This window comes from Arvicola amphibius, chromosome 9 (genome assembly GCF_903992535.2).
Source record: "Arvicola amphibius chromosome 9, mArvAmp1.2, whole genome shotgun sequence".
NCBI lineage: Eukaryota > Metazoa > Chordata > Mammalia > Rodentia > Cricetidae > Arvicola > Arvicola amphibius.
This window is the reverse complement of record NC_052055.2, coordinates 105,192,520-105,214,372: the sequence shown is the minus strand read 5'-3', so window position 1 is coordinate 105,214,372 and position 21,853 is coordinate 105,192,520. Positions and strand designations below refer to the sequence as shown.

Genomic DNA, 21,853 nt, shown 5'->3' with positions numbered 1-21,853 from the left:
TCAGGAGTCTGGGTGGCTGGGAAATGAACAAGCAGCCTCCCCCAACATTGACATTTCATAAAAGTAAGCATTTTACGGCTTTCTTTTTGCTTTGGTTTGGTTTTATTGAGATGGGGTTTCCTGTAACCCATGCTGTCTAGTGGTTTTGTAGACACAGCTGGCCTTGAACTCCCAGGCTTCTGCTCCCACTCCCAGTTGCTGAGATGACAGATGTGTGTCACCTGTCTAGCAAGGAAACCTATTTTCTAAATTACATGTTGTTTATCCGTTTATTGTGGGTGTGGGTGTGTTCATGCCGCACTGCATGTGTGGAGGTCAGAGGACAACTTTCCAGAATTGGTCCTTCCACCAAGCGGTCCTGAGGACAGAAATCAGGTTGTCAGTCTTGGTATCAAGTACCTTTACTGGCTGAACCATCCTGCCAGGCCATAGAAAACAAAGAAAAGACAGGAAGATTCAAGAATAACTACATAGAGACTTCAGGGCCAGCCTGTGCTACATGGTGAGACTCAACCCAAAAATCCACATAAAAGAATGAACAAATGAATGAACAAATACAGTTGCATCATGCATTTATGAACTTTGTGAAAATTGTTTATTTCGGTCTACGAAATTCAGACAAGTGATTCTACATCTCATTTTAAGTCAAAATCCAGAAGACATTTTTGTGTGTCTAGCAGGGAATGATTTTTTTAAAATATTTATTTATTTATTATGTATATAATATTCTTTTTTTTTTTTTTTTTTTTTTTGTTTTTCGAGACAGGGTTTCTCTGCAGCTTTTTTAGAGCCTGTCCTGGAACTAGCTCTTGTAGACCAGGCTGGCCTCGAACTCACAGAGATCCGCCTGCCTCTGCCTCCCGAGTGCTGGGATTAAAGGCGTGCGCCACCACCGCCCGGCTGTATATAATATTCTATCTGTGTGTTTGCCTGCAGGCCAGAAGAGGGCACCAGACCCCGTTATAGATGGTTGTGAGCCACCATGTGGTTGCTGGGAATTGAACTCAGGACCTTTGGAAGAGTAGGCAATGCTCTTAACCTCTGAGCCATCTCTCCAGCCCCAGGGAATGATTTTTAACAGATCTCTACAAATAGCAATCACAGAAAAACACATGTGATACAAACCACATGGCTCTAAGAGCCATAGTTTACTGAAAATATTGAAGAAAACTAGATTTAGAACAATTTCCTCAGTTAACATGTTGAGGGGCGTGAGGCAAGAGCCGATGACATAGAGTATGCAGGAGGTCCTGGGATCAATCCTAAACCCAAAGTAAAACGAAGCATGCCCAAGAATGATTGTCCTGAGCCACTCACACACACGTTTTTAAGCCATGAACAGAAACTGCATGGGAGCAGCAAAGTCGGCTGCCTGGCCCCCTCACAGAGCAGCTGTGATTTCTTTAGATTTCGTAGTTTCTGAACTTCCGCAGGAGTTCTGAGGGAGCGTCGCCAGACCAGCGGAAACGAAGGCGGCCATAGTTCAAATCTGAGAGACCTTCAGAAGAGGGAAGAGAAACACGTCAAATCAGAGGTAGTGGAAGAAGAGCCAAACTACTGTAGGAAAACAGCTTGGGAACAGATCCCACCACAACCAGTGGAGTTAGTGAGCCTCCAGTGTGAATTAGTGGAAGGTCTCACTATGTAGATCTGACTAACCTGGGAACGCACTATGAAAGCCAGGCTGGCCTGGAACTTACAAAGATCCTCCTGCCTCTGACTTCTGAGTACTGAGAATAAAATCATGTGCCACCATACCCAGCAAATCGTTCCTATTTTATAGAAACAGACTACCTCACTTTAACCATACTTGGCGATTCTTGTGAAAAGAAATTACAGTTTACATGTACAAGAACCTCACATGCTTAGTAATCATCCTCTCCCAAGGCGGGAAGTTTTTAGAATATTTTTACTAATTCTTTGGGATTTCAAACAGAATATTTTGATCATATGAACCCGTCTACTCCTCCCCCTGGCTCCTCCCAGGCCCACTCCTTACCTGCTTACTTCATGTCCCTTCTTAAAATGTGACCCAGCCGGGTCACGGTGGCACACGCCTTTAATCTCAGCACTCAGGAGGCAGAGACAGGCGGATCTCAGTGAGTTTGAGGCCAGCCTGGTCTACAGAGTGAGTTCAGGACAGCTGGGGCTACAGGGAAACCCTATCTTAGAAAAAAAAAAAGAAAAGTAATTCAGGGTGTGGCAGATGCCAGCAGATCTGTATGAGTTCCAAGCCAGTCTACTCTTCATAGCTAATGGGACGCTGTCTGAAATGATTGTACAAGATGCTAACCCAGTTCTTAGGCTGGTGGTGCTATGCACACCAGAACGGGTTGAGGACAGCCGTAATATAACCCATGCTCTCTGATTTCCAGTCTTCCCTTCTGAAAAGCTGGGTGACAAAACACACCTGGAGATCCTGAGTTTTGTGGGGAAATGGCCTCCTCTGGGGACCCAGGTTCCTTTGCCCTCATTTCCTCTCGGGTTGAACCTGGTTCTCCTTTCTTTGTTTCTCTCTGTTCATCCCATTCCTTGTTTTGAACAGTGTTGGTAGAAGTCTGGTCAGTTCCTTCCAACATCAAATCTTTCTTGCTTCTGACAGCCCAGTGCATTGACTAGATTAAATAAGAACAGACACATAAATATCACTTGGGATTTGTTTCTTACATTGGGTTATTACTTGGTGGGGTGCATGCGGGGTGGGGCAGAAGACAACTTTCAGAAGCCTCTTCTCTCCTTCCCCCAAGAGCATTCTGAGGATCACACACAGGTCACCAGACTTTTCTGGAAGCATCTTTACACACTGAGACAATCTCACCAGCCCTGGTATTTTTTTTTCTTCATATGTAGTTGTCTTTCTTGTTGCTACGAAGAGACCCTATGACACACAGCAATTCTTTCAAAGACAAAACATTTAATTGTGGTGGTTTACATTTTCAAAGGTTTAGCCCATTGTCATCATGGTACAACATAGTAGCATTTGGCAGAAGTAGCTGGGTGTCCTACATCTTTTTTTAATAATATTTATTTATTTATTATGTATACAATATTCTTTCTATGTGTATGACCGCTGGCCAGAAGAGGGCACCAGACCCCGTTACAGATGGTTGTGAGCCACCATGTAGTTGCTGGGAATTGAACTCAGGACCTTTGGAAGAGCAATGCTCTTAACCTCTGAGCCATCTCTCCAGCCCCTCCTACATCTTTTTTTTGCAGGCAACAGGAAGTAGTCTGAGACACTGAGCGTGGTTTGAGCACAGGAGACCTCAAAGCCCACCTTCATTGTAACACACTTCCTCTGACAAGGCCACACCCATTCCGACAAGGCCACACCTCCTAACAGTGTCATTCCCTTTGGGGGTCATTTTCTTTCAAATCACCCCAGTAGCCCAGGTTAGCCTCCAGCCATGGAGCTTTGGTTTGTGTAGTGAGAAGCGGCGGGGCTGCGTCCCGCCACCCACCGCTGGCTTTACCCAAAATAATTACACGGAAACTGTATTCTTTTAAACACTGCCTGGCCCATAGTTTCAGCCTCTTATTGGTTAATTCTCACATCTTCCTTTAACCCATATTTAGTAATCTGGGTAGCACCACGAGGGGTGCCTTACCAGGAGAGATCTTAACCTGCGTCCATCTCGGAGAGGAGCAGCATGGAGACTCCCTATGGTGACTGCCTGAAGCGTCTCCCCCACTCTACTTCCTTGTTCCCACAATTCTGTTCTGTCTACTCCACCTACCTAATTTTCTGTTCTTAAAGGGCCAAGGCAGTTTTCTTTATTAATTAACCAATGAAAGAAACATAGACAGATAACTCTCCTCCATCAGGTTTGTTCAGGGCCTCTTGTTATGATGTGTTGTTATAATGTATATGTACAGGATAGAAATAGCTGGATAGAGAAGGGGATAAAAGAGCATCTTCCTCCTTAAAGGCTGGTGATGGTTCGCTGGTAGAGTGCTTGCTCAGCCCCTGCAAGACCCTGGGTTCAATTGTCAACCACAGAAGTGGGGGATGAGGGCTACCAAAAAGGAGAGAACAAGAACTAAAGAAGAAAGAAAGGCTAGGCATGGTGGCACTCAGATACTCCAGAGACAGAGGCAAAGGCAGGTGAATCTCTAAATATGAGGCTAGCTTGGTCTACATAGCTAGTCCCAGGCCAGTCAGGGCTACATAATGAGATCTTGTCTCAAAACAAACAAACAAAAATCTGAGCTCAGAAAATCAGAAATGTGCTTCTCTCTCAAAATCAAAGTGTCTGCGATCTGCCTAGACAGGTACCAAGAATGAACGGCCCTTGATGCTCAGCTTCAGGCTTCCATGAAAGCCCTCAGAGAAAACATGCTCTGAGATAGGAGTCTTAATTAACCATCCCCCATAAGAATAAATCCAAATCAAAGGTTTCATCATCAGACTCTTGTCTCCACTGATTCCAATTACAGAAAGAATCAGAAGAAAAATCCAAACTGTACATAACCTCATATGCAGATACCTCCCATGCACTGCAGTCAATCGATACAGCGCCTGCCTAGCAAGCCTAGATCCCACAACGCACATAATGGATCCCACACGACAGAACTGTATATGACGGAGCGTGCCAGTGATCACAACACTCAGGAGGTGAAGGCAGGCGGAGCAAGAGTTGAAGGTCATCCATCCTTAACTACACATTAAGTCTGAGGCCAGACTGGCATCTATATGAGACCCTGACTCAAAAAAAAAAAAAAAGTCAGGTGATGGTGCGGAGGCAGGGGGATTGCTGGGAATTTGAAGCCAGCCTGGTCTACAAAGAGAGTTCCAGGACAGCCGAGGCTCACAAAGAAAAGAAAAGAAAGAAAGATCATCAGTAAAAATAGCCAATGATGGACCAGAGACTAAGGGGAGGAGAGGGAGACACTGAGGTGCACGAGGCAGAGAGTCAGCAAATGTCACCGAGCAAAGGCCATGAAACCTCTTGTGCGCAAAGTCAGGCTTCTGGTATTTTCCACTCACAATTAACTTGTTTACCTGCTTCCCTTAATGGACCCTTTTTTTTTTCTTCCTTTTGGAAGTAATTATCACACATCTGGACTTTGGTCAATACTAGCAAATACTATCTTTTAATCTACATGCCGTTTAATATTGAAAAAAAAAAGAAAAATGAAACAATTGGCTGGCTACCATGAGTCACAGATCAACTGAATAACAAAGAAAGTGAGCATGCCATTTTTTTTCAAATTATTATTTTATGTGTGTGGGTATTTTCTCTGCATGTATGTCTGTACACCACATGTATACCTGGTGCCTGAACAGACCAGTAGAGGGGACATCCGATCCCCTGGAACTGAAATTACAGACAATTATAAACCAACATGTGGGTACTAGGAACTGAACCAAGATCCTCGAGAAGAGGAGCCTGTACTTTTAACCACAGCGCCATCTTCCCAGACCCCCAGACCAGTTATTTTTGTCCTGGGTCACCAGGAGTGAATTTTTAACTTGCCTGAATGGTTGATCTCTGACCTGTTTGCTCTTGGAGTCTATCCAAGTAAGACAGCCTGTCTCTTGAACAGAAGGTGTTGATCTGCTCACTGTTTCCCCATCTGGCTACAGAAAGAGTGACCATCTGGGCATAGTAGGGAGCTTCCGCAGGTAGCCTGTGGCCAGCTGGACTCCCCCCAAGATACCTCATCCAGCAAGGAACTCGGAAACAATCAATAGTTCTCTGCAGGATAACAGGATGGCCCCAAATCCCTTCTAGAAAGATTAGAGATAGACAGATAGATATAGATATATAAATATATAGATGTATAGATATATAGACATCCTTATAAAATTTACAGCAGTAAGCTTGGCAGTCATAGTGCGTACCTTTTATTCTGGCACCCAGGAGGCAAATGTAGGCGGATCTTTGAGTTCAAGACCAGGCTACTATAGAGAACAAGTTCCAGGACAGTCAGGACTACACAGAGAAAGAATCCCTGCCTTGAAAAAAAAATTCCTATGTGACATAGGACCATTTTATCAGTCTTTGGGAACGTTTTCTTGGGACTTTTGATTGTGACTTAACCCAAAGCATTTTCTGGCAGCCTTCTAGAGACCTCCTGCTGTGTACTTTGGAACTAGATGGAGTGAAGCTGTTCAAACCCTGGAGTCTCTGCACTAGAAAGGTCTTTGTTGTGCCTGGTGGCGCAGGCCTGCAATTCCATTATTTTGGAAGTGGAAACAAAAGAATTAAAAACTCAAGATCATCGTGAATTACACAGTAAGTTCAAGACCAGACTGTGGGGTTAGAGAGTTGCCTCAGCAGTTAAAATCACTTGTTGCTCTTGCAGAGGACCCAGGTTCAAAGCCAGCATACCACACAGTAGCTCACAACTGTCTGCAACTCCAATTCCAGGTAGACCCGACACTCTCTTCTTATCTCTGTGGGAGCCAGGCAGGTGTGTTGGGCACACATGCATGCAGGCAAAATACTCATATGCATAAAATAATAAAATAAGTGAATCTAAAAACTTTTAAAGACCAGCTTCTACTACATGAGCCCCTATCTCAAAAACAAAAAGTGGGGGTGAAGGAGCTCAAAGACGAGTTCAAGTTGGTAGGGTATCCATGTAGGCACTCCAAAGATGGAGGTAGGGGGATCCAAAGTTCAATGTCACCCTCAGCTATACAGCAAGTTCAGGTCCAGTCTGGGATACATGAAACCCTATCTTTAAAAAAAAAAAGTCTGTTTTCTAACTACCACAGGATCTCAAAGGCCTGAATCACTGAAACCCAAATCATTACCTCTTTTTTTTTTATTTAAAATAATTTTTTGATCGACTTCCCAGAGGCCAGGGAACCCTTACTGCTCTCTGGACAGGAGAGGGAGGGGGAGTGGAGGAGGGAGGGGGGTAACTGGGAGGCGGGGAGGAGGCGGAAATTTTTAATAAAAAAAAGAAAAAAAAAAGAAAAAACACACACACACACGATGAGAGAATAATAAAACTTAAAAATAAAGTGCAAAAAAATAATAATTTTTTTGAAACAGGCCTTGCTGGTCTGGAATTCACTATGTAGAGCAGGCTAGCTCAAACTCACAGAGATCCACCTGCCTCCACCTCCCAAGCATAGGAATTAAATGTGTGCCTGGCCCTTAAGTTTTTTTACATATATTTGTTACATATATTTTGGGTTTTGTTTGTTTGTTTGTTTGTTTTTGGTTTTGTTTTTTTTTTCGAGACAGGGTTTCCCTGTAGTTTCTAGAGTCTGTCCTGGAACTAGCTCTTGTAGACCAGGCTGCCTCGAACTCAGAGATCCGCCTGCCTCAGCCTCCTGAGTGCTGGGATTAAAGGCGTGCGCCACCACCGCCCGGCTTCATATATTTTGTTTCTCTCTCTGCGTGCATGTGTATGTATGTGGACATATGTGCCATGGTAAATGTGTGCGATCCGAAGACAATGTGCAGAAAAGTCAATTTCCTCTATCCACCTTGTGAGTTCCAGGGATCAAACTCAGGTTGCCAGGCTTGGCAACAAGGGCCTTGATCCACTGAGCCGCCTCAACAGACGTGTATCTCATTTTCAAATCAGCTATAAGCCATCCAGCATGGGTCCTCAGAAAGCATCAAGCATCCAATGTCCACAGATGCCAGCAGAGGGCATGAAAGCCCCTGGAAATGGAGTTACACGCAGCTGTGAGCTACCACCTGAGTACTACAAATTCAACCTGGGTCCTCTGGAAGAGTAGCGGGTGCTCTTAACCACGGAGCCCCTGTCTGTAAGTTTTTAATGGCATTTAGAAATAACACAGGGCTGGAGAGGTATCTCAGTGGGTGGGAACACCAACTGCTCTTCCAAGGGACCCGGGTTCAATTACCAGCACCCCCATGGCAGCTTATAAGTATCTGTAACTCCAGTTCCAGGAGACTCAACACTCACACAGACACACATGCAGTCGGAACACTAATGCTCGTAAAATAAAAAGAAATAACACAATACTCCCTAAGAGCAGTAACTCTTTACCCCCATATATGGAATAGTGGAATAACTGGATTCTGTTTTGTTATAGGTGCCCAAGCCTTGTTAAGTAAACAAGCTCAAACAACAACAAAAAAGATAAAGAGTTAGAGAAGGCTCTGAAGTAGAGCGCTTCTTGCTTTTGCAGAGGACGAAGTTTGGTTCCCAGAATCCAGGTAACTCCAGCTCCATGCATGCAGAGCCCTCTTCATGGGAACACACACATGGCATATACACAGAGACAAAAACACAGACCAAAAATACATCTTAAGAAGACTTTTTTTTTCAAGATTCAAGGAAAAAAAATTTCAACCGCCCAAAATTCAGTTATAAGAGCAATCTGATAGGCGCAATTATGGAAGATCTTAGAATGAGGGGTAGATGGTAACAGGGATTGAAATAAACAGCCGAAGAAACAAATACCATCATGGGCCCTTCGCTGATTCGAGCGGCCTCTCTGAATTTCTCCTCACAGAGTTTTGTAAGCAATGACGACGGTCCTTCCCCTCCTGTTCTTTAGGCTAAGTCATGAGGCTAACCCATGAGCAGCCTGACCTCGAAAGCTCCTGATCCCCAGAGGAAAACTCACGGTTTTCACGGAGTCGGCCAAAGCGTCCCACTGCTCGAACGGCATGGACATCTGACTCCTCCGCCAATGGTCGTAGCGGGCGCGGCTCTCTGCATTGGTCAGAACCTCCTTGGCCTTCTGCAACTTCTGAAACGTCTCCACTGGAAAACAAGGCAAGAGCTGAACACTGCTCCCTGGGAGAGTTCAACTCCAAAACCATCCACCAGATCTCACTAGAATCTTGACTCGGCCTCGCACTGTGAGACTTTGGGCCAGTCTCCCTGGTCGGGCTGTCCACGGGGCTTTGCAGTGGGCAAAGAAAGAAGGATCCTGAACTCAACCCTAACATTTATTTTCAGTTGATTCATTCATTCATTCATTCATTCATTCATTCTGACAAGAGTTTTTGTTTTGTTGTTTTTTTGTTTGTTTTGTTTTTGACAAGAGTGCCAAGGCACTTCAACTGTGAAGAAAGACAGCCTTTAGATTTCCACATATAAGAGAATAAATTGGGGGCTGAGCTAGAATAAAGCATGATCTCTCTCACACACAAAAGAAAATGCCACCAGGAAACTCACTATTTTATATGCTAACTTTTTAAAAAATGTAACACTGGGTGTGGTGGTACACACCTCTAATTCCAGCATTAAGGAGACAGGAAGATCTCTGAGTTTGAGGCCAGCCTGGTCTACATGTGAGTTCCAGGCCAGCCAAGGCTCCATAAAGAAGCCCTGTTTCAAAATAAAAAATAAAAAAGTAGAGAATGAATGAATTAATTTGATGCCTATTAAATCATATCTAAAAAACTAACCCAAATATAGGAGTCTTGTGTAAAGAAACATTATTCCAAGATTTATTTTATTGTTTATGCAAGCACCCATGGTGAGAAATATTTTTAAATGTTAAGAAAATCCACCAGGACCAGATGACCAAGTAACAGGCTTGTTTGTTTGCTTGTTTATGCAGGATCTCACTACGTAGCCCTGGCTGGCCTGGAACTCACTACGTAAACCAGGTTAGTCTCATTTTTTACAGAGATCCACTTGCCTCTGCCTCCCAAGTGCTGGGATTAAAGTTGTGCACCACTACACTTGACTCCTTTTTTAAATATTTATTTATTATGTATACAATATTCTGTCTGTGTGTATGCCCGCACACCAGAAGAGGGCACCAGATCTCATTACAGATGGTTATGAGCCACCATGTGGGTGCTGGAAATTGAACTCAGGGCCTCTGGAAGAGCAGCCAGTGCTCTTACCCTCTGAGCCATGGCTGCTCTTCCAGAGGTGCCCTCTTCTGGCATGCAGGCAGAACATTGCATACGTAATAAACAAACCTAAAAAAAGAAAAGGTCCGCGGTCTTGAATCACTCTGTCCCTCTGATCTTGACAAGACTAATGGCGTCAAGTTCCTGCCTTGACCTCCCCAAAACCATAAACTGTAACCTGGAATTGTAAGCTAAACTAAACCCTTTCTCCTCTAACTTGCTTTTTGCCGTAGCATTTTATTGCAGCACCAAAAATGAAGCACTTACATGGGACTATAAAAGATATAGAAGGAGAAAAAATGGACAAAACAGGGTACACAGCAGGAAAGAGCCTAGATCTCTAGATGTCTAGCAGAGACCAAGAGTGAACATTTGCTATGCATACAGTAAGGGTGTCTCACTTTCCATTCCTGTTGTTTTGATAAAAAAAAAAAAAAAAAAAACCCTGACAATGCCTAAAAACACCAGCTCCAGGAGGACAGGAATTATTGTGGCTCACAGTTCGAGGGCAGAGTCCATTGTGGCAAGAATCCTGGGACAAGAACTTGAGGCAGCTGGTGGCACGACACACAGTCAGAAATCAGAAGGATGAACGCCCCTGCTGAGCCCCCTCCTTTCTATGAAGTCCAGAACACCAGCCCACGCAGGGAAGGTGCCACCCTCCTTCCACCTCAATCTTCTCACCTCATCAAACCCTCCCAGGCATGCCCAGTGGCAGTCTAAATGATCTGCCTGGGGCCTTGATCAGCTCCTGTCGAGTTGGCCATAGACACTAGCCATCATCACCTAAGGATGAACAGCACCAACGTAATAAAAAGCAATATGTGCTTTGGGTTCCATTTATATGATACCCAAAAGAAAACAGTGGGGTGTGATAGCACACGGCTTTAATTCCAACAACAGGAGGCAGAGGCAGGCAGAGCTCTGTGAGTCTGAGCCCAGCTAAATCTGCATTGCCTGTCTTGTGTTTTAGAGACAAGTCTCACACTCTAGACCAGGCTGGCCTCAAGCTTGGAGTGACCTGTCTTCCTGTCTTCCCAAGCACTTGAAATATAGCCATGAACCACTACACCTACCTGGTTACTTTGTGTTTTTTTTTTAAAGGTACAGACATATTTTTAAGATGTGAACATGATGGTCATAAGTTAAAAAAGCCGAGCAGTAGTGCCACGTGCCTTTAATTCCAGCACTCAGGAGGCAGAGGCAGGGGAATCTCTGTGAGTTTAAGGCCAGCCTGATCTACAGATCTAGTTTCAGGATACAGCCAAGGCTATAAAAAGAAACCATGTTAAACTGATTCGTTAATTAAAAAAATAAAAATATTAGCTGGGCGGTGGTGGTACACACCTTTAAACCCAGCTCTCAGGAATCAGAGGCAGGCAGATCTCTGTGAGTTTGAGGGCAGCCTGGTCTACAGAGCTAGTTCCAGGAAAGCTTGGGCTACAGAGAGAAACCCTGTCACGCATAGTGTGTTCCATGCAGCCAAGGCCACATAGTAAGACACTGTCAAAGAAAAAAAACCTAGTTGAACAAAAATAAATTTAGCTCAGAAAGCTGGCTAAGTGGGTAGAAGCATTCATCACGCAAGCCTGGGAATCTGAGTTTGATCCCTAGAACCCATTCAAAGGCAGAAGGAGAGCCCTGACTCCAAAACTGTCCTCTGCCCACCCTACTCATGCCATGGCACCCATGCCCACACACACGTCATCACCATCCTCATCATTTTTAATGTAAAGAATAATCTGGAACAGTAAATTTTTTAAAATTCAGGTGCTATACACAGTTGAGGCCCTGTTGCACAACAATTTCCTCCAATATTGAAACATTTTCCCCTGCAGGGAATCTCCTTAAGCGGGAAGAGAAATGACACAAAACGGCTTCAGGAAGTGCCTGAAACTGAGCAGGTTCACTAAGCCCCTCCCTGCCAGAGTAAGCAATAAATTTTTAACCTTTCCCCCCACCCTCAAAAAAAAATGAACTTCAAAGACTCTCAGTCAAGCAAAGATGCAAGGAAAACTGTTGAGAGCAGACCAGCTGCCTGGAAGAAACCAAACTGCCTGGAAGAACTTTAATCCAACTAAATCACGTTGAAGGGACACTCTCCAACCTGGTGAGCTGGCTGCAGGCTATGTAGTGTGCCTTAGGTTCCCAGCTTCTGTGAACAGTTATCCATGCTGGGGTGGGCTTTGATGATACAGCTGTCTTTGATTCATTTCTGCTCCTGTGACTAACCCCTCACCCATATTCCTGTGAGTAACCCCAATAAAACCCCAACAAAACACCAAGTTGGACTTGGGTGGTATGGGTACCTATAGTGATGGACATTTGGTGGCTCCCAATCTAGGGTGAGGAGAAGTGTGTGCAGCATCTCCCAGGAAACATCTGTCACACAACATGCCCATATGTGTTTCTTCTCTTTTTATTAATTAATTAATTTATTTATTTTTACAAATCAATCCCATTCCCCTCCCTCTTGTCCTCTCACTCTCCCCATATTACCCCCACCCCAGCCCCCATCCACTCCTCAGAGAGGGTAAGGCCTCCCCTGGGAAGTCGACTGAGTCTCTCCCATCTTTTCACTGAGGTAGGACCAAGGCCCTCTCTGTGCCTATGCTGAGCAAGGTATCTCTCCATAGGGAATGGGCTCCACAGAGTCAGACAATGCACTGGGGTTAGATCCTGGTCCCACTGCCCGTGGCCCCACATACTGCCCGTGGCCCCACATACTGCCCAATCCCCACATTGTCACCTGCGTTCAGGGGCCTCATTCAGTCATATGCAGGTTCCCCAGTTGTCAGTTCAGAGTCAGTGAGCTTCCACTAGTTCAGGTCAGCTGATTCTGTGGGTTTTCTTATCATGGTCGTGACCCCTTTGTTCATATTATCGCTCCTCCCTCTCTTCGACTGTACTGCAGGAGCTTGGCCCAGTGGTTAGTTGTGGGTCTTTGGATCTGCTTCCATCGCTTTCTGGATGAATGTTCTATAATGTCAATTGAGGTAGCCCTCCATCTGATTACAGGGGAAGGCCAGCTAAGGCACCCTCTCTTAGGGTCTTAACTGGGGTCATCCTTGTGGAATCCTGGGAATTTCCCTAGTGCCAGGTTTCTCATTCACCCCATAATGGCTCCTCCAATCAAGACACCTCTTTCCTACATCTTCCTCTCATCCTCTTAAGAAACAACCATTAGGAAATTCTCACCAGCTTTGGAGTCTTCTGGATGCTTGTCAGGGTGGCATTCCAGAGCTCTGACCTTAAATTCTGCCAAGATTTGCTCAACCTAGAACAAAAATCAACATTTCAAATAACAAGGATAGACCGAGGAAACTGGTCCTCAATCGTTCCTGACGCTGCGACCCTTTAGGACACCTCCTCATGGTTGTGGTGACCCCCAACCACAACCACAACATTATTTTCACTGCTACTTCATAACTGTAATTTTGCTTCTGCAAATGTATATAATGTAAATATCTGATATGTGATCCCACAGGTTGAGAACCACTGGCTTTGTCATGTAAAACCAGGAGGTAGACTTGAGTTCAATGCCTAGCACCCACGTAAAAATCAAACCTACAGACCCACCCCTGAAATCCCAGTGGAGGGGTGCCAATGGGAGAATCTGGGGCTCAGTAGCCAGCTAGTGAGCTGAATTTGGTGCATACCTTTAATTCCAGCACTCAGGAGGCAGAGTCAGGTGGATCTCTGTGAGTTCGAGGCCAAGCCTGGTCTACAGAGCTAGTTCCAGGAAAGCAGGAAAGGCTCCACAGTTATTGAGAAACCCTGTCTTGGAAAAAAAATTAAGGTGGAAAGCAATTGGAAGACACCAACATCAACCTATGGCCTTAATACACGCATGTGCACACATGTGCATTATAAGAGAACCAAAGGTCTTCAAGTGTCTGAGAGCCATGCCTACAATTCCAGCACTCTGAGGAAGCAGAGAATGGGGGACTGGATGTTCAAGGTCAGCCTTGCCTAAATAGGGAGTTGGGACCAAAAGTGTAACAGTAAACTTTGTGTGTGTGAGCAACAAGGTCACACTACGTAGCCCTTGCTGGCCTGGAATTCATTATGTAGACCAGGCTAGCTTGAGACTCAAAGAGATTCACCTGCCTTTGCCTCCTGAGTGCTGGGATTAAAAGCATGTACCAAGATGCCCAGCCAGTAAACATTTTTTAAGATGCATTTGTTTATCTTACATGTACGAATGTTTTGCCTGTGTGTGTGTGTGTGCCTGGTGCACGTGGAAATCAGAAGAAGGTACCACATTCCCAGAAGGTGGAGTTACAGATGGCGAGCCACTCTCTCACCTCTACCAGGGCAGCCAGGGCTCTTAACCACTGAGCCAACTCTCCTGCCCCTACCTAGTAAACATTTTTAAATTAACAGTTTATAAACACCCCCAAGCCCTCCTTGAATAAGATTTCTAACAGAAAAAATAAAGATTTCTATCAGTACAGAACAGAAAGCAAAGGGACTGTTTTTCTTTTTACCCTGTCAAAATACATTTTACCCATATTTATGTCTATATTCTGGGAATTTTAAATAATACAAATGAATAAAATTATACTTGTCTGGCAAAGATGGTTGGGTTTTATTGTTGCTACTGTTCTGGTTTTTTGTTTTTAATTTATATCACATTAGAAAGCATCCTGGGGGTGGCAGGGGCTGGAGAGATGGCTCAACTGTTAAGAGCACTGGCTGCTCTTCTAAAGGACCCAGGTTCAATTCCCAGCAGCCACATAGCAGCTCACAACTATTTATATCTAAAGTTCCAGGGGACCTGAAAACCTCACACAGGCATACATGCAGACAAAACATCAATGCACATAAAATAAAAATTAAAAAGAAGAAAGCATCCTGGTGGTGTGGGAGGTCCTTTTGTTTGTGTGTTGCTTTCATTGGTTAATGAATAAAGAAACTGCCTTGGCCTAGTTGATAGGGCAGAACATAGGTAGGTGGAGTAGACAGAACTGAATGCTGGGAGGAAAGACAGAGTAGGAGAGATACACCATGGAGCCACAGAGACAGACTCTGGGAATTTTACCCGGTAAGCCACTGCCACGTGGCGATACACAGATTAATAGAAATGGGTTAAACTGAAATGTAACAGTTAGCCAATAAGAAGTTAGAGCTAATGGGCCAAGCAGTGTTTTAATTAATACAGTTCTGTGTGGTTATTTTGGGTGTAAGCTAGCCTGTAGCCTGGCGGCCAGGATGAACAAGCAGGCCCTCACCCATGCAACATCCTGAGGGCCAAGTCGTGGTGCATGCCTTTAATCCTAGTACTTGAGAGGCAGAGGCAAGCAGATGTCTGTGAATTTGGGACCAGTCTGGGCTACAGAGTGAGTTCCAAGACAGCCAAGGTTATGTAGAGAGACCCTGTTTCAAAAGGAAAGAAAGGGAGGAGAGAGAGAGAGAGAGAGAGAGAGAGAGAGAGAGAGAGAGAGAGAGAGAGAGAGAGAAAACAGAAAGTATCCGGGGACAGTGAGATGACTAGGTGTATAAAAGCAATTGCCACCGAGCCCGATGACCTGATTTCCAGACCCACATGGTAGAAAGAGCCAACTCCCACAACTTGCCCTCTGACCTCTGCGTGATGTGGCATAAAAGCATCCATGCATACATATATACAAACAAACATGTAAAAATATGTTTTAAGTATTACGATACCAGTCTATGGAAGCACTTGTAACTTCCCAACAGTGCTAACACGTCATGGCTACTTCCTTCTTTATATTATTTTTAGCCTTGCCAATTTAATTTAAGAAAATAGCTCATATCTCTCTTTTATTACTTCAGAGTTAGACACACACCTGCTGGGGGACTGATCCTGAGTCAACCAGTAAAGCAGGCTGGTTTGTTTCCAGCACGTCCTCTCTCTCTCCTGCTGTCCCCATCCCACATGCCCAGCGTCAAATGCAGCTGTAGACAGACAAAGCCCTTTACGTCAGGGTCCACTCAGCCCTGCCTTCCTCCCACGATATCTGTCATCTGTCTGCACAGCTGCCTATCCTGCTGGCAGTAAACAGAAGCCATGTTTAACTTTGCTCACCATCAAATAAACCGAGACATGGAAAGGTGAAGGACCACGACCAGTGTCCCTGGAGGCTCTCCTGAACCTTAAAGAAGTGCACATCTCTAAAACTGAACTAAAGTATATATATAATATATCTGTGCAATGACTATATCATGTACGTTATGTATAAGTATTATGTATAAAGTACATATATAATGTGTATATGCAATGACTATGTTATGTACATATATGTGTGTATTAAATCTGCATATATATATATATATATTCCTACTCTTTTTTTTTTTGGTTTTTTGAGACAGGGTTTCCCTGTAGTTTCTAGAGCCTGTCCTGGAACTAGCTCTTGTAGACCAGGCTGGCCTCGAACTCAGAGATCCGCCTGCCTCTGCCTCCCGAGTGCTGGGATTAAAGGTGTGCGCCACCACCGCCCAGCTTATATTCCTACTCTTTGATCCAACAATTCTAGTTCTAAAAATTCATCTAGAGAGAAAACCTGAAATGGAACAAGAATTTAGCTCTACAATGTGTGGCTTAGTGAGAGAAACAAACCACCAGAACCACGATGCAGCCAAATGGTAAGGCTTTCTTCAGAGTATGAACTGCTATCTCCAAGAGACATACAAAGGTTCAGTGAAAAAAAATGAAATAAAATGTATGTATCTATAATAGGATATTTGTTTAAACTAGTTATAACTATAGATATTAAAAATGCGTCCTATGGGCCTGGAGAGATGGCTTGGAGGTTAAGGGCACTGGTTGCTCTTCCAGAGGTCCTGAGTTCGATTTCCAGCAACCACGTGGTGGCTCACAGTCAGCTATAATGAGATCTGGTGCTTCCTTCTGGTTTGCAGGCTTACATGGAGGCAGAATATTGTGTACATGATAGATAGGTAGATAGATAGATAGATAGATAGATAGATAGATAGATAGATAGATAGATAGATCGCCATATGGCTAGGCATAGTGGTACATGTCTTTAATCCCATTACCTGTGAGGAAGAGGCAAGCGGATGTCTATGAGTTCGAGACCAGCCTGATCTACATAGTTCCAGGCCAGCCAGGACTACAAAGTGATACTCTGTCTAAAAATACATAAATAAATAAATACTATATAATTATTTTTAAATGTAACACAGGCTATAAGGATAAGTTTACAAAATTCCAAGTACAGAATATCCCTACGCAGTCAAACAGAACCCAAACATACATACACACATCTAACATACATACATATATGTATGCACTGACATATGTACCTAAAACAAAATAATAAATAAGTCTTTAAAAAATAATCATTTGTCTCAATTAATTCTTTAAAGGAAAAAGTCTCCTGTCAGATATTACCTATAACTTGATTGAAGTTGAAGTACTTGGATTCTCATCTGTCATACTAGTATTGCTTATCCAGCACATATATACATTTTAATATTGTCTATAATAACGTTTTCCATAACAGCTATCAGAACCCCAATGTACTTTGAGCAAAGCACCTTGTAATCATAAACCAGTGTGTAGCTGGTAACAGCCCTACTGCGTTCTTCAGAATTCACTTAGGTACATGTAGGCACTCTGATGGTGAGAAATATTATTTCCAAAGTCCATGAGACTTTCGCTGAACGAGGCAACTCCAGGCAGATGACTCCGCCTCCTGAGTTCTCTAAACCAGTGATTCTCAACCTTCCTAACGCTGAGACCCTTTCATACAATTCCTCGTGTTGTGGTGACCCACAACCATAAAATTATTTAGTTGCTACTTCAGAACTGTAATTTTGCTACTTTTTTTGGAATCGTAAAGTAAACATATGATATGCGTCCCTTAAGAGGTCGTGACCCGACAGGCTCTAAAAAAGCTGCAGAGAAACCCTGTCTCGAAACCCCCCCCCCCCCAAAAAAAAAGAAAAGAAAAGAAAAGAAAAAAGAAAAAGAGGTCGTGACCCATAGGCTGAGACTCGCTGCTCTAAAGTAAATAAAACGGTCTGTATATGGTCCCTCTCCCGCCTAACACTCTGAAGTTCACAGTACTGTCCTCAAATTAACCAGACAGCATTTAAATCCTTCATTGTCTCTACACCAATTTAAAATGGTTCGGGGCTGGAGTTCTAGGAGATGCGACTAAAATCTCAAAGCCGACCTGGTGAGCATGTGCAATCCTGCTTACCGAGGAGAGCTCATCGCAGCCGAGTAGGGAGTAGTAATCCTCGCTGCCCTCCGGCCTGTAGTTCAGTATCGCATCCATTTACAGAGACTGACTGGTCCTCTGCAGCGCCACAGACCAGACACAGCGACCACAAAGCTCTTGACATTTCAGCAGCACTTCCCAGCCCAGCCCTTTGCAAACACAGGTTCTCATTGGCTGTTTGCCCAGGCGAGCACCTTCCCAGCAGGGCTGCTGGGATCTGTAGTTTGGGGGAGGGGGAGGTTGTTGCGTTGGGTTGTTTTGCTTTGCTTTCATTGAAAATCAATTTTTCATACAATATATTCTGATTACAGCTTTCCCTCTCCCAACCCTTTCCAGATGCTTCCAATGTCCCCACCCACCTAACTCCATACCCAATTTTTTCTTCTTTAGAAAACAAGCAAACAAACAAAAAACAATAATAAAAGCCCCATCTGAGTTGAACCTTGGCAGACCTGTGCACGCTGCCACGGTCTCTGTGAGTTCATATGTATATCGGTGTAGTTTGAGTTCTGACGTGGTGACTTTTCCCACGATATAATGTGTATTCTTAAAAACTTCCCACTTTATCATTGCTCCCTTATCGAGATATTTTATAGTTTTCTAAGAGACAAAAGAAAATGTGAACTAAGCTTTAAGATTTATTCAGTCAGAAAAGTGGATACTTTTTCAAATGTTTAAAAATAACTTGTAATTTTCGGCAGGGTAGACATAGCCCTGTGGCCAGAGCTTGATGGCCACCAGCCAGGCCCAAGGAGAGAGAAGAGAGAAGGAAAAGTTGGAGGAGGAGATTAAAAAGAGAGCATACATTTTGGGTTTTTTTTGTTTTGTCATGTTCTGTTTTGCTGTTGTTTTTTGGTTTCTTTGTGTAGCCTTGGCTGTCCTGGAACTCACTCTATAGACCAGGCTGGTCTTGAACTCACAGATTCTCCTGCCCCTGCCTCCCGAGTGCTGGGATTAAAGGCGTGCACCACCACCGCCAGGTCTGAGATCACACATTTTGGAAACAGTGGCTAGAGAGACAGCTAGCAGATAAGAACACTTACTACACTTCCAGAGAGCCTAAATTCAGTGTCCAGTGCCCAGTGCCCAGTGCCCAGTGCCCAGTGCCCAGCACCATGTTAACTCCAGATCCCAAAGATCCGCATCTTACTTCCAAGGACACTTGTGCTTATATGCACACACCCACATGCAGACATACACAGCTACACATAAGTAAAAATAATAAAAATTAAACAGATTAAGCAGTCAAGTATAATGGTACATAGCTGGAATCTTATCTCAGCACATTAGATGGTCAGGATATGAGGAGTTCAAAGGTCAGCCTTGACAACATAGCCAGTCTAAGATTTGAGAAAAGTCTGGGATACAGGCACAGTGGTGCACACCTTTAATCCTGGCACTTGGAGGCAGAGGCAGGAAGATCTCTGAGTTCAAGGCCAGCCTGGTCTACAGTTTGGATTCCAGGATAACCAGGACTACACAGAGAAACCCTATCTTGAAAAAACAAGAAAGAAGAAAAATCAGTGTGAATCTATGTTGTGGACACAGTTCTGGGACAAATGTCAGAGCAATACCTCTGAACAAGGCTGCTTTTGTCCCAACGCAAGCTGGTCTCAGAGCAAGGTCATGGCTGACTCAGGGGAGGACCCTTACAAATCCCAACAAGACCTACAAAATGTGGATGCCAGTTAAGGAGGGATGGTCCTGTCGAGCCATTTCTAATTCAGAGAAAGAGGATGACCATGACAAGCCATGACAAGCCCCGACAGCAATTATCCCAGGCCACGTGACCCTGAAAACAACTTCTAGAACGCCTGTCTGCAGACAGTTTCTTCTACTGTCCCGCCCACTGCATCAGTACCACAGTGTCTCGAACAGTGTCTTCTGCCTTGTGTCTTTGGGAAATTCATGAACAACCCATGTGTCACTGGCCTGTCAACACCCTGTCCTGCACAGCATGTAGGAAACGCACACCTCAAGGGCACAGTCCATCATGGCAGGGAAGCCACGCACGGTGTCGGCAGCAGACTAAGCAGCTGGTCCTGTTGATTCACAATCAGAAGGAAGCCGGAAAAGCACACATGATGCTTCTTAGCTGGTGTTCTCCATTTGTTCAGTCCACAGCAAGTGGGCTGGTCGGTTTTCCCACCTAGGTTAGCATAATCAAGATAGCCGTAATCATGGGCATGGTAGAGACCCATCTCTCAGATGATTCTGGATTCCAGAGTCTGCGATAACATTGCCCGTGGCCATAGATGTTTATATCCTCAGCACTGGGGTGTGCAGACAGGTAGATCCCTAGATTAGCCAGGCGAGCCAAAGTGGTCAGCTCTAAGTTCAGCAAGAGACTATCTAAAAAATAGAAGCTGGGTGGCCCGTGCTTTAACACCAGCAACGGGGAGGCAGAGGACACCTAGATCTCTGAATTTGAGGCCAGCCTGGTCTAGATAAGGAGTACCAGGCCAGCGAGGGCTACATAGAGAGATTCTACCTCAAAAATAAATTAATGATGGAGCTCTATAGAGGAAGACACCCAAATCTCTCTGGCTTTCCTGAACACACACCTGTGTACACACGAGGACGCGAGCACATGCACGCAAATTTCTAATTAAAAACAAAGGGGGGAGTTGCCAGTGCTTTCTGAGCAAGTGTAAAACCCTTTATAAACTGAATGTCCAAATGAAATGGTGGTGGAGGGGGACACAAAACATGATCTGTGTAGACTATATGTGTGTGCGTGCGTGTGTGTGTGTGTGTGTGTGTGTGTGTGTGTGCGTGCGTGCGTGCGTGTATGTGTGTATGTGTGTGTGAGTGTGCGTGTGTGTGTGCGTGTGTGTGTGAGTGTGTGTATGTGTGTGTGAGTGTGCGTGTGTGTGCGTGCGTGCGTGTGTGTGTGCGTGCGTGCGTGTGTGTGTATGTGTGTGTGAGTGTGCGTGTGCGTGCGTGCGTGTGTGTGTGAGTGTGTGTGTGTGTGTGTGCGTGCGTGCGTGCGTGTGTGTGTGTGTGTGTGTATCTCTCACACACATATAGTTTTGGTTTTGGTTTTGGAGACAGGGTTTTTCTGTGATTCAGTCCCCGCTGTCCTGGTACTCCTTTTGTTGACCAGCCTGGCCTCGAACTCACTGAGATCCACCTCCCTCTGCCTCCCAAGTACTGGAATTAAAGGCATGCACTACCATCGCCCAGCTGACCCTTTATTATTATATTTTATTATTTACATGGGTGGGTGCACAAATGTTGGGGTCAGAGAACCATCTGAAGTTCCTCTTTGTGGGTACCGGAGATCAAACTCAGGTTTTTGACAGCAAGCACCTTTACCAGCTGAGCTATCTCGCTGGCTCTTTAGGGACAGACCTTTTTAAATTCAGATAATAATAAAACCTAACGAAGTTGCTCATGCCTGTAACACCTACTTTTTGTGAAGCTGAGGCAGGAGGACTGTTGCAAGTTCCAGGTCGGCCTGGGGCTAAAAGAACCTGCCTCAAAACAACAACAAAACGCTTAACACAGTATGGCAACATAGAAGTAAAACTCATAGAAAAGAGTTGAAAGCGCTTTGATCTCAAGATACAGAAAGTCTCACAAGGGACCCCACATGTGGTACACATGCACACATGTAGGCAAAACATTCATACACATAATGTGAAAATAAAAGTAAATTTAAAAAAAAAAATGTCTCAGCCATCCTCCGGACTGGGTGGCGTCCAACACATCGCAGACTCCTCCCATCCAGAAGCGTGGCTCACTCTGGGACTACAACTCCCATAAGGCATAGCGCCACTGCACAAAAGAGACGTCAGGGAATGTGTCAGAACTTCCGGCCTCCGAGAG

The 21,853-nt window shown here is 44.5% G+C and overlaps 1 protein-coding gene across 2 annotated transcripts; it reads right to left on the bottom strand.

The window, feature by feature from the left end:
• Positions 1–1,118: 1,118 nt before the first annotated feature.
• Positions 1,119–18,170, bottom strand: Dnajc12 (DnaJ heat shock protein family (Hsp40) member C12). Of its 2 annotated transcripts, none has more exons than XM_038344248.1 (5): positions 18,002–18,170; positions 13,008–13,086; positions 8,564–8,703; positions 2,411–2,615; positions 1,119–1,498 (listed from the first exon to the last, which is right to left on the bottom strand). In XM_038344248.1, the coding sequence occupies exons 1-5, from the start codon at positions 18,077–18,079 to the stop codon at positions 1,404–1,406; spliced, it is 597 nt and encodes a 198-aa protein (XP_038200176.1). In that variant the 5' UTR covers positions 18,080–18,170; the 3' UTR covers positions 1,119–1,403. The 2 variants fall into 2 exon arrangements, with proteins under 2 accessions (XP_038200176.1, XP_038200175.1); XM_038344247.1 differs by lacking the exon at positions 18,002–18,170 and adding an exon at positions 15,623–15,736.
• Between the last annotated feature and the right edge of the window lie 3,683 nt (positions 18,171–21,853).

Excerpts from the sequence above, each read along its gene's own strand:
- Dnajc12 (XM_038344247.1), bottom strand. The coding sequence starts at position 15,706 with ATGGGGACAGCAGGAGAGAGAGAGGACGTGCTGGAAACAAACCAGCCT. Across the intron at positions 13,087-15,622 it reads CAGGATCAGTCCCCCAGCAG|GTTGAGCAAATCTTGGCAGA; the intron begins GTGTGTGTCTAA and ends TTTTTGTTCTAG. Across the intron at positions 1,499-2,410 it reads ACAAAACTCAGGATCTCCAG|GTCTCTCAGATTTGAACTAT; the intron begins GTGTGTTTTGTC and ends CCTCTTCTGAAG.